Below are 12,493 nucleotides of genomic sequence, written 5' to 3'. Positions count from 1 at the left end.
AATTGATAAAGACTAAGAGTTTCAATATAATTAAATTTAATTGATATTTAGGAGTTTCAATACAAAAAAGACATAAGAATATTAAAATTGAATTAATTTGGCGGTAACTAATGAAATTAGTCCGTAAAATTAGCTTTTTCAATTTAACACCAAATGCTACCTATTACTTCAAAGGGGCCAGGGGGTATCAAATGGCATAAGAAAGTACTTGAAGATAAAAAGTGGCCACTCCCACTAGATTTCCAAAATTTTCTTTCTAGAGCAGTTCAGTATATGTCGTTGGAGTGACCCCACATGGATGACATCCCAATCTCTTTCTCTCTCAACTCTGTTTCAAGTTGCCAAAACTAACCAAAACCAATTGCTTTCTCACTTTCCCTATGTTTCCATCTTTCTATTTTCATACACCCTACTTTTGTGTTGCCTTTGTTAAACACGTGGACAATTGGAAATTACATAGGAGTAGTGATGTATACTTCTTTGAATTAATATATGAGAAATTTTGTAGTTAATAAATAGAGGTATTATTTGAATATTGGATTGATTTTGAGTCGGATAATTTAGATCGGTTTAAACACAAATTATATATCTATTTTAATTTTTACATAATAGTAAATATATTTTTATAGTCGAGTTAAATTAAATTCAATAATAAATCTAATAGCAAATGTATGGAAAACAATACTTCAGGAATCAAAAGACGCGTCAAATGATTTGATAAGATAGCTACAAATACCCATCTATCTCTAAAATATTCAATTCATAAACTTCATTACCCTTTTTATTATATAGTCACCCCTTTTTTTAATAAAATTACTAAAATGCTTTTAAATTTATTTTTAATTATAAAATCAACCATTATTATTACTAAACTAAATTTATTAATAATAAATAAATTAAAATAAAAAATATTAATTTTAAAAAAAAATAATTTTATAAAATCGAAAAATAAACCTAATCACACGTTTTGTGTTGAAATTTGATACATAATCACTCTTTTGGCCGAAACTTTTGATAGGAAAATCACATTAGTGCAATATTTGCGGCATTAGAACCTAGACTTCAAGATCTTTCCAATGATATATTATATGCCCAAGTCCGATAACCGAGCGAGAAACGATGATCGTTTAAAGTTTGTTTATGCTGAAATTTAATACATGTTTAATCTTTTGGGCATAACTTTTTATAGAAAAATCGTATCAATGCAAGGTTTTCGGCATTAGAAACTAGACTTTAAAAATTTTCCATCGACATAATATATGCCGCGGTCTGGTCGCGCGTGACTGAATGTTAGAAATCACTGCAAATTTTAAACGGTCGTCATTTCTCGCTCGATTGTCAGAGTTGGGCATATAATACGTCGTTAAAAAGCTCTTGAAGTCAAGTTTCAAATGCCACAAACCTTGCATTAATAAAATTTTTCTATAAAAATTTATGCCCAAAAGATTTAACATGTATTAAATTTCAGAACAAACAAACTTTAAACGATCGTCATTTCTTGCTCGGTTATCGGAATTGGACAAATAATATATCATTGGAAAGATCTTGAAGTCTAGGTTCTAATGTCGCAAACATTGCAATTATATGATTTTCCTATTTAAAGTTATAGCCAAAAGAGTGAACATGTATCAAATTTTAACACAATCATATTGATTCCGCAATCATATTGATGCACATTTTCGTTGGCCATTGTAATTCGATTTTTAGTTTTAGCTTGTTTTAGTTCAATGAGTGTTTAGAGAGAGTTTTTAGAGAGATATTACAGATTAAAGGTTTGAAAAGTAACCATGAGCAATCTTGGAAGTTCAATATATAAGGGATGGCGATAAAATAAAAGGATGACGATGTTTAATAATGCCCATATAATATTTACAACTCTTAAATCTTATTCACTTAGTATATTTCTATCAATTTGTTAGAGAACATTTTATTTGTGCTAAACTGCTAATTATATATTAAATCATAGATGGAGAATCCCTAAACTACGAATACTATTAGGAAAAAAAAATTATTTTGAAATGCTAGGTTAGATTTGGTTGTGATCGCAAAACAAATCAAATTTCTAAGTAACGATTCATCTATTTGAAATAAGGTTTTATATATTTCAAAACCATGCAACAGTAAAAATTCTAATAACTTGCATTTTCTGAAGGTTATGTTAATAAATAAATTCGAATTAAACGATGTTTATTATTTGTTGTTTAGTATTCTTGTACTTTTAATTTGTTGTTTAGTAGTCTTGTACTTCTAATTTGTGGAGTGATATTTGTTTATGATATTTCGAAGGTGATTCTTTCAAAGTGAAAAGAGGAAAGTTTCATAGTATGTTTCTATATTTCATATTAAATATTAAACTTATTTCAATCTCGAAATAATTTAAATGAAACATATATCTTTTAGATAGTTAATATCTATTGATGCTACTGATTAATATTTTAGAATTTTAAAATCTGCCTAAATTTTAGCTAGAGAATAAAAATATATATATATATATATATATATATATATATATATATATATATAAATTAATAAAATAAATATTGAGATTAGAAAATGAAACAAAAGTTGATGTGGCTAAATAAAAATTACAATATACTCATTAATTTAATTATCACATGTGTTAGGGAATTTTTGAGTTTTGAGACCATAGCTATAGTAATTGCAACTAGTGTTGCACTTCTATAGCTTTTGAGAATCACACGTCTTTATGATTATTACTTTGTTTCAATAAAGTTGTCTTATTGCTAAAAATCATAATAATTAAGGAGTTGTACATACTAATAATAGTAGTTAAAATAATGAGTATTTAAAAACAAAAAAATATAAAAAGTAAAAGGAGTGAGATCATATCTTAAAATATAAATTAAGTAATGAAATAAATTAAAATAAAAAATAAGTTAAACTGATTGAAAAAAATAAATATTTGATTATTACTTTTTAAAGTGAGGTTTATCATATACCTAGATGACTGAATTTTACCAATATTGTGGGAAATATTGTATAGGAGTTGACAAAAGCAAAGCAATAGTTGTAGTACTATACCTAGTTGTTTCATTGTTTGTGTCATTGTGTGTGTCTAGTCATACATTTGACGAAGAATTTTATTGGTACGCCTACTTTTAATTATTTTTGTTGCTTTAACATTTTGAGTTGTGTTTGATATGATAAATACTTTAATCTAATGGGTTCATGATTCACCTTAAAAAAAAAATCACCATTTATAAGTCATTTTTACGTATTTAAAGAGAGTGTATGGATTAATAGGTCAGAGTACTCCAGATTCAAACCCTTTATTTTTTAAACTCAAATCCACTTGATCTCAAAAATGAATTTAGATTTTAAAATTAAAAGGGGGTCTAATAGAGTTTTGAACTCATGTCCATCCTTAGTAGGAATCAAATATTAAGGCTAGTACTCTTTCATCTTTTTTTGGTACAAGATAAATTAAAAAAAAGGACAATGGGAATCAAATTCAATTTCTTACGTGAAAAGTGACATATGCTTCAATTGAAATAGAAATCAATTATATACTTGATATACTTCAAAGCTCATTTTACTCCTCATCTTTAAATTTGTGTATTTCTAAAAAATGAAACATGTATGAATTATATGTTAAAATAATTGTGACTTTAAAAGAATTTTTTTATACACTTTACATTAATTTGATTGTTCTAAAGTTAATTAATTTTCCATCTATTTTTCAAAATGAATTAAGACATAAAAAGAAATGACACACACAATAGTTACATGAGAAATGAATTGATAAACGATACTTAAGTTATTTTTCTATACAAAAATTGCTAATTGACCTAAACCTGATGAGCCTTTTAGATACTAATTTAACACAAAATAGTATAGGCAAACACCAATTAACAAGACTTGACGATCTAATCCAACCCCACGAAAGCAATCATATGATATTCTAATTATAAAGGTAAACACCAATCATTAGTTACTCAATTTTACTCTAATAAACTACTGGTAATGCACATCAGGTATGATTATACCTAATTAAGCTTAAAGACGATAAATAGGTTCATCAACAAAATCCATACCCACGTTCGCCTAATCGCCTAACTAATCTCTACTTTTCAACTGTACTATCCCTTCCCTTCCTCCTCAAAAGCAAAAGCAAAATCAACTAATTAATTCTCGGCAAGTTGCAAATTTATCAAATCTATACGTGTCTGATCCCCAGAACGATTGTCGACAAATGGGCCTATTTATCATGATTTAATCTGGATAACAATCAGATGGCTATATCTATTGCTATACTCCTCTATCGAAATAGATTTGCATCAAAAACAAAGGAAAGATCTTTGTGAATAAATAAATATTAATATTAAATAAAGAATGATAGAGAATTGTCTTGATGAAATTAAAAGATTATTAAAATATATAGATGACAATAAAAGAAAGTGGTGGATCATTGTCTAAAAATATAAATAATACAAAATGAATACGACGGACTAAATAATAATTAATGCAAAATGAAATTCGGAGGAATAAAGAGATTACAAGGTTAAAAGCAGAACTAGCGGAAGGAACAATGAAAATCAAACTCCCTACTTTCTTTAGCTAAAATTGATACTCCAATATTTATTATTACTCCGTCTGAAATAAGATTTAGTTATCAACAATCAAATGACTACTAATAAAGTGGCTTGTGAATCAATTGTGTATTTGTATGAATGCTAAGGTTGCCACATATAGGAATGAAAACGTGTTGAATTTGAATCGGGTTCATATGGATCCAAATTTAAAGGTCTAATTCATATTCATAAATTTTGTGAATCAAGATCTAAAACGGATCTGATAGAGAAAAATAGCTAAATATATACTTATATTAACGATAAAAATATTATAAAAAATTAACCTAGACAAATTACAAGACGTTAAAATAAGATGATTAAAAGAATGCCTTCCGAAGAAGTTGCAATGGATAGATAGTATTTGTAGACTCTTAGCCGAGTAACTTGCATTTGTGATTTGTCATTTGTCGGTCAAGAAATACAAATTAGGATGGATCATTTGAATTACATACTAAGAACGTACTAGTACGTTGATTGCTCATCTGTTAATTTATCATTTGTAAATGGGTCTATTGAACCATGGATTTGAATCCCAATCTTAATAAGAGATTTGATTCAGATCTATAATTTAAAAAAAAAGGATTTAGACCTAATTTAAATTTCATGGGGCCTAAAATTTTTTGAAATTTTTACCCTATAAAACGGATGTTAAGCCGCAATTATGAGTCAAAATAGTCAATAATTTATTGTAATCGCTAGCTACACAAAACTACTATTTTAGGCTTGTATTGGTTACACATCTAATTGATTTGAATTAGAAATGCAAGGATGCCAATAATTGATAAATTTGATCATAAGAATCTGAACATGTTTTAGCATAATATTAATTTCATCAAATAATATAATCAAAAAATAAATTAAAAAGAACATGTTTGTAATCATTTCATCAACGTGTGTTTATTGTGACGGGTTTTAACATAAAATTTATTTTAATCTTGATGATTATTTTGAGTTTATGATGTAATTTGTCAATCACTTGAAATATTTAATAATAAGAATTTTAATTGATTGTTGACTTATTATTAGAGAAGCTGGAACAATAAACTAAATATCACTAAAAAAAATGTTAAAATAGTAGTTTTCATTTTAACTATTTGACCAAGTGGTAGATTGGAAGGAACTTAGACTAGCCTATCTAGATCTTACCCGAGTCTTTTAATTAAAACGTTATTAATACTGTTATAGTATTGTGTAACATATAATAAAAAAGATCGATTACAAAATTGATTCATCACACTTCGCACATGCAAATATAAGTGTTCTACCATCCTATACTAAAATATAGTATAAAAAGAAAAATTATTTATCAAATAAGCCCATTCATCATCATCATCATCCTACTCAGTGTATCCCGTTCATAGAAAAACTATAGACTGGATCTGGAAAGGAAAGAACGGCGGTAACTCATACCCATAAAGGAGAGCGCGACCAAAGGAGTCCCCCGGCTCGAGAAACAAATAAGCCCACTATTCGTTATAAACTTATTTTGGTAAACACTAGCCCGTTTGGTTGATGGTAATGAAGTAATGAGAATGAAATGTTGTAATGGCAATAGTAATGAAGGAATGGATATAAGAATTGGTAATGAAGATTATTTTGTTTGGTGTGCATGACTAAAGAATGACAATGGAAGATAATATTCCATTGATTGCATTTGGTTGTTAGTAATAAAAAATGGTAATGACTCTTAGTTTCATTATTGTATATTTGTATCTAAAAGCATTATTGTATCTAAATTATTCTATCTAATGATTCTTTTTTTAATAATAATATTTTTTTGGATAATTACATACATTACCTTTTTTTTCTTCATTAATTTTTTTCTTCAGCTCGAAACAACATTACCTTATTTTATTACCACAGTTATACATTATTACCATTACAACCTAATATCAGGTTGTTTGATGGTAATAAAAATGACCCTTTTTGGTAATTTCATTACCTTATTTTATTACCATTCATTACCATTGAAGGCATCCAAACAACCAAATTTTTTATTACTTAATTTTATTACCATAAACGCCCTCTAATACCATGTACCAAACGGGCCATAAGGTCTAGAATATTTGCTCTTAAAATAGATTATTAGACAATTATAATATTTAGCTACATATAGAAGAGATTGATTGGTCAAGTTATCTTAATTGGTTTAAACTTTAAACAACTTGCTATCAATTATAATAAATTAACAAGTAATTAGGTATTTACCCGTGCTATGCACGGTATTCAAAAGATTTTGTTATTACAGATTTATAAAATATTTTAAACCAATGTTGCTAAAATATAAAAAAAGGGTTTAAGTAATGAACATAATTAAATAATAAGAACACATTTATGTATATATAAATATATAAGTAACAATACGGACAATTAAATTGTATTATTCTGTTATCCCACAAAAAACTAATTTTCTATTTAATTATTATACATAAAAAATTATTATTTAATTATTATACTGAAATAATCAATATATAATTCATGAATCATATGACTTAGTTTTCTTGATTATAGACCTTTTCTACAATGAAGATCTGATTGAAACTAATAGTCAAAGAACATGCAAATATTAGTAATAAATTATGAACAATACAACTATCTTTTTTACAATAAAAGAACCATGATTTTGCAACAAATAATCCAAAATAAATCATGGAATCATGATAGAATATTAAAACAAACCAATAAGAATGTGTTTCATATTATGTAATTTAATTTCATAAAAAAAAATTCATTATTACAAATGCAGTTTCATAAAATCAAATTGTTTTAGATGTATTTGATTGCATTCCAATTCTTACACCAAAAAGGTATAATATAAAAAACTAATAATAACTTACACATAAATTAAAATTGTACCAAATTGCAAATTAATCAATCTCAATCTAACAATTAGTGAATCGAAATAAGAAGAATAAAGTAAATTAAAAAGTACCACTTATAACAAACAAATAAAACAAAAAACTCATCATTCCTTTATTATCATATATATAAATATAAAAACCAAATCTAGTAAACTATATATCCATTAAACTTTTCTAGATACAAATAACAATATGACATAAACAAATTATAACATTTTTGGAATAAAATTGAGGTGTGAAAAACTTATGTTCTTTCTTCTTGTGTTTGAAACTTGATAAATATGTAGTAGAGTTTTGAATAATCTAAGCCTATCACATTATGAATAATGATCATATACTATGATTTTCTAAGAATTTAATGGAGGTAATCTAGGGACTTGTTATTTGAATTTTGTTGGAATAACCTTCAATTGTTAATTTAATAATACCTTAAACTTTAAATAATAGCTATATTTACCAAAAGTCAATGCTTTTAAATAATAACTACATTTAATGAAAACCATGCAAATCTTATTAAGTCTATTAAGCTCATTAAGAGTCACAACATAAATTAAAAAAAAAAGTTCTATCATTCATAAAAAAACGAAAAGACTTTTATCTATATAGATAATATTATTATTATTATTATTATTATTAAAATTATTATTATAACAATTAAATTTGAAATTCAATACTATAATGACAATGAAGTAAAGCATGGAATGAGCTTTTGAGCGCCAAAACACTTTTTAATATAGTGTGACATGTGGACAAAGTTTTTCTGAATTATAATATGTAATTATGTATATAATGATGATATGATTTTACCATAAATTACTCTAATCAAGTCGTTTACCGGTTAAATTTATGAGTACTAATTGAGTTAAGTTGAGAAAACCATACGGTCGAACTCGAACAATGTACTTTAGCAGAAGTAGTAGTACTACTCTAGTAGGGAGTATTTACTATTTAGATTGTATTTTTCTCCCACTCCCAGAAACCTCACTCAAAAGTCACTCCTCTTCTCAACTCAAAAACTCTACTCCCGACTCCCGAGGGACAACCCCACTCTTAACCATTTTCTCTCTCTACGAATTACTCTGCTCCATTGAAGTTAAGTCAATCTTCGTCCTCAAGCTACTCCAACTTCGAATATCACTATCATAAATTCATTTAATAATATTCAAATTAAATTTACACCTCTAGTAAATATCTCAATTATTGATATTCTTACAGTCAGATTTAATTCGAATGGTTTTTTTTAATTTAGGAATAATATATTTTAAAGCTTTTTAGAGGGTTGTATGGATCCACAATCTTCGCTGATGAATGAAACGACGTCGTTTAATCTATCTGAGATCTGGCCGATTCAAATGAATGCCGGAGCCGGTGGAGCTGCTTTGGACCTCCGTCGTAGCCCGTTTGGGCCGAATTCGGGTTGGTTTGTTGAACCGGGCTCCAATCTGGATGTTTCCGGAAATGATGGCGTTGCTGCCAGGAAGAGGAGAGAAAATGTTGAAGATGGTGATTCCGGCAAGGGTGGTGCGTGCAATGGCATGGTATTTCTACGTTTCATTTTCTGTTCAACTTTTATAATTGTTTATATGGTGATAACTGATAATAATATAAAGATTTTATTGCTTCGAGATAACTGAGTTTTGATGAAAATTGAAGTATATGAATATAAATTGTTAGTTTTGGCAATGCTTAATTGAGTAACTGATTAGGGTAGAAATCCAAGTAAATAAAGCATATTGATATGGATAAAAGATGAACGTTTAATGTTCACGAGCTGCGTTATCAATTTTGCAAATCGATAATTGTTAATATGGTAGATTTTCTCCATTAAATTGTAATGAATTAGAAGTGTTAATGAAATTCGGACTTCATGGAATAAAAGCTAAATAAAGAAAGAAAGAGGTAGGTATGGAGGTATGGTGCAGGTGGTTAAATATAGTAAATGAAACTTTAATTTCAAGATATGGGGAAATATTTATTTGGGTGATTTGTGGCAATTTGTACAGAGATATGAAAAACTGGACTAATTACTATTCACTCTTGTTCTAAATTTTAATGCCGTTTGGTTGTTACATTTGTAATTTATGTGATGCTATGAATGACGATATTATTGCTTTTTAAGTTGGATAATACTCCCTCCTTCCAAAATATGTTCCTATTTAGTAAAAATAAATAACACTAAATAATAATAATAATAATAATAATAATAATAATAATAATAATAATAATAATAATAATAATATTACACTCATATGAATAAAAATGTTGAACATATCTATGGTATTGAGGGAGTATAAACTAAGTTTGAAAAAATTCGAGTTGTGTTGAAGCGATACTTGTTGGTTGTCTTAAAGCTTGCCAAGGTTCTATCTTTTGTTTGTTTGTCACAACACTATGAACAATCAATTGTTTTTAAGTAAGTTAATTTAATTGAGTGATTTCTAATGACAAAAAGCTAAAAGTTTAAGTTAATCAAATTGGTTTGTGAATAACCATGAAGAGTAGTGGGAGGTAGGTAAGTCATCATAATCTAATGGTGATTGGTGCAGAATCCAAATTGGCTGGCTTTTTGTGATTTTTGTTTGCACAAGATTTAATCAACGCAATTTCTGGTTTTGTAGAGTGATTCCGATGGTAAAAGGCTTAAATCAACAGGATCAGGGGATGACAGTCAGAATCCTAAATCTAGTGGTATAGAGAATTCCGGAAAAGGAACAGAACAAAAGAGTAAGCAGGCAACTGAGCCACCGAAGGATTATATTCATGTACGAGCAAGGCGAGGTCAAGCAACTGATAGCCACAGTCTTGCTGAAAGGGTATTCTTCTTACTGTCTATTTTTGGCAGCCAAAATAAGATTTTCGTTGGAGCCTGTAACTTTTTTGGAAAACTGTGTGCTAATGTTTTATTGAAACGCATGGAACAAGTATTATGTATGATCACCTGTTCAAGGGGAGCGTAAAAACTGCTTTGTGTCATTTCCTACCAAGCATTTTGGGAATATGCTGCAGTTGATGACATTTCAGATATTTTTTATGGCAGGCAAGAAGAGAAAAGATCAGTGAGAGGATGAGAATTCTCCAAGACCTCGTCCCTGGGTGTAATAAGGTTTAATTACTTACGCTACAGTTTCTCCACTTATTATTGTTGTCATTATTGATATCATTGGAAAGGTTGATGAACTGTCATATTGATTTCTTCTCTGAACATGGATATTGATTGGACTCATGGACTGCATAACCTGGTCCACTTTCCTCTTAATATTAAATGTATCTTAATTATCAGGTTACACAGTTTTAAAGACTTTTTGGTGTTTATGGCGATTGAATATCTTGATGTTTATATTAGTTATTTTTAATAGAGTAAATTTTTAGATGTTGGAATCTGTTTCTAAGCTATCTTCTGGGTTCAGGTCATTGGCAAGGCGCTGGTTCTTGACGAGATCATAAATTATATCCAATCATTACAACGTCAAGTTGAGGTATGGAACTGTCGGCTGTAGTTCTTTCTGCTGCCTACATATTGAGCTTTAAACTAAAATAAAAATATTTGTTACAGTTTCTCTCGATGAAATTAGAAGCAGTCAACACTAGAATCCCTCCGGGTATTGAAGGATTTCCCTCAAAAGATGTAAGTCATTCATGATTTGTGTGACATTTAGAAGGCCTATTTTGCTGCATCCTGCAAACTTGAAAGTGACATTAGCTTTGGAAAATAATTGGGCTCATCTGTTACATTCCCCCCCGCGGCCCCGCCAATCAGGAATTTACTCACGAAAATAATAGGCAGTAGAGATTTGATTGTAGGGTACCACTGAAATACAGGAATGAAGCTATGCTATTTGAGATTATCCGTTTACTCAGAAATGTTTGGCTGCTAAAATTGCATTCTCATTTGTTTCTGGCTACATTCATGATTGGTTTTGCAAATTAATATAGCTCAATTATCAAGCACACTGAATCAAGTTAAATTAATGTTAGTGAAATTTCTTGTATGCATGAATAACACCCCTTATATGGAGTAATCAGTAAATTTCCTTCTGCTGAATTTTCTCAAGTGATGGACATCATTCCCAACACCCCCTCCCCCTTTCATTTCCCTTCCTAGTCAATAGAAGAGGTAAATATTCTTGTATCTTTCAAATTTACTAGGTGTTAAAATTTGAATTTTCTAAGTTTATTAATCTGATCATCTTCTAATTTTCCATCTCCTTCATGTGCTTTATCATCATTTATCTTTTCACTAGAGTTTTGCATTAAGCTTGATTACATGCATTCATTTGCGCCTTTCTGTCAATCCCTCTTGATTGTACGCAGAGGGATTACCGGGCTACTATTACCCGTTCACCTGTTTTCTTAATTTTTGCCTTTTCATTTTGGGCAACAGGCATTTGATTCTTCGGGAATGGGATATGGTTCACAACCTCCAAGAGATCAGTATGTTCGAGGTTCATCACCTGATTGGTTGCACATGCAGATTGGTGGTGGATTTGATAGACAAACGTGACAGAAGCTTTCGTTGTTTCAAGCTGGAAATAAGACGATCCATTTTAGCTAGAAGTAGTTCATACTCCTTCAATGACTGTAATATTATACATCCAGTACTTTGATACCAATAGAGACTTTACTTCCATTACTAAATCTGGTGTGAAGTACACTCTGTTTATGTAAGAACTAAGAATACTTCAATTGAATTTTACGCATCATGATGCCTTCTACATCTCTTTGGTTCCTGTTCTTTTTTTTTCTTTTTTTTTTTGTCTTTTTCTCAAAACGTGAAGTCTATACTCAATACCTTCATCAGCTGATGCTTAGCTCGATCTGAGTGACCTTTATTAAAGCAATATTTGGATTTTGGACTAAACTGTGAATTCCTAAACTTATAATTACCTTCTGTTCATGTTTTCTCTATTTCATCATATTTGCACTAATAAAAAATCAAAATGACAAATGGCACACGGTTTTGAAGGTGAGAGAGTTGAAATGCGAAAATTCAATGTGACCGGGCAAGTATACGACTACGGTTTTATACTGAGTCGGCTGTGG

The 12,493-nt window shown here is 29.0% G+C and overlaps 1 protein-coding gene across 1 annotated transcript; it reads left to right on the top strand.

The window, feature by feature from the left end:
* Window positions 1-8,370: 8,370 nt before the first annotated feature.
* On the top strand, window positions 8,371-12,167 carry LOC130820821 (transcription factor BHLH089). The gene is made up of 6 exons (XM_057686352.1): window positions 8,371-8,991; window positions 10,072-10,266; window positions 10,491-10,556; window positions 10,861-10,929; window positions 11,007-11,078; window positions 11,835-12,167. Exons 1-6 carry the CDS (start codon window positions 8,737-8,739, stop codon window positions 11,952-11,954), a joined length of 777 nt encoding a protein of 258 aa, XP_057542335.1. The 5' UTR covers window positions 8,371-8,736; the 3' UTR covers window positions 11,955-12,167.
* Window positions 12,168-12,493: the final 326 nt, after the last annotated feature.

The sequence above is a fragment of the Amaranthus tricolor genome, chromosome 8 (genome assembly GCF_026212465.1).
Source record: "Amaranthus tricolor cultivar Red isolate AtriRed21 chromosome 8, ASM2621246v1, whole genome shotgun sequence".
Lineage (NCBI taxonomy): Eukaryota > Viridiplantae > Streptophyta > Magnoliopsida > Caryophyllales > Amaranthaceae > Amaranthus > Amaranthus tricolor.
The sequence above is the reverse complement of the archived record's forward strand: the minus strand, read 5'-3'. Positions and strand labels throughout refer to the sequence as shown.

Coding starts and splice junctions, on each gene's coding strand:
- LOC130820821 (XM_057686352.1), top strand. CDS start 8,737: ATGGATCCACAATCTTCGCTGATGAATGAAACGACGTCGTTTAATCTA. Junction 8,992..10,071: donor GTGGTGCGTGCAATGGCATG/GTATTTCTACGT, acceptor CTGGTTTTGTAG/AGTGATTCCGATGGTAAAAG. Junction 10,267..10,490: donor GCCACAGTCTTGCTGAAAGG/GTATTCTTCTTA, acceptor TTTTTATGGCAG/GCAAGAAGAGAAAAGATCAG.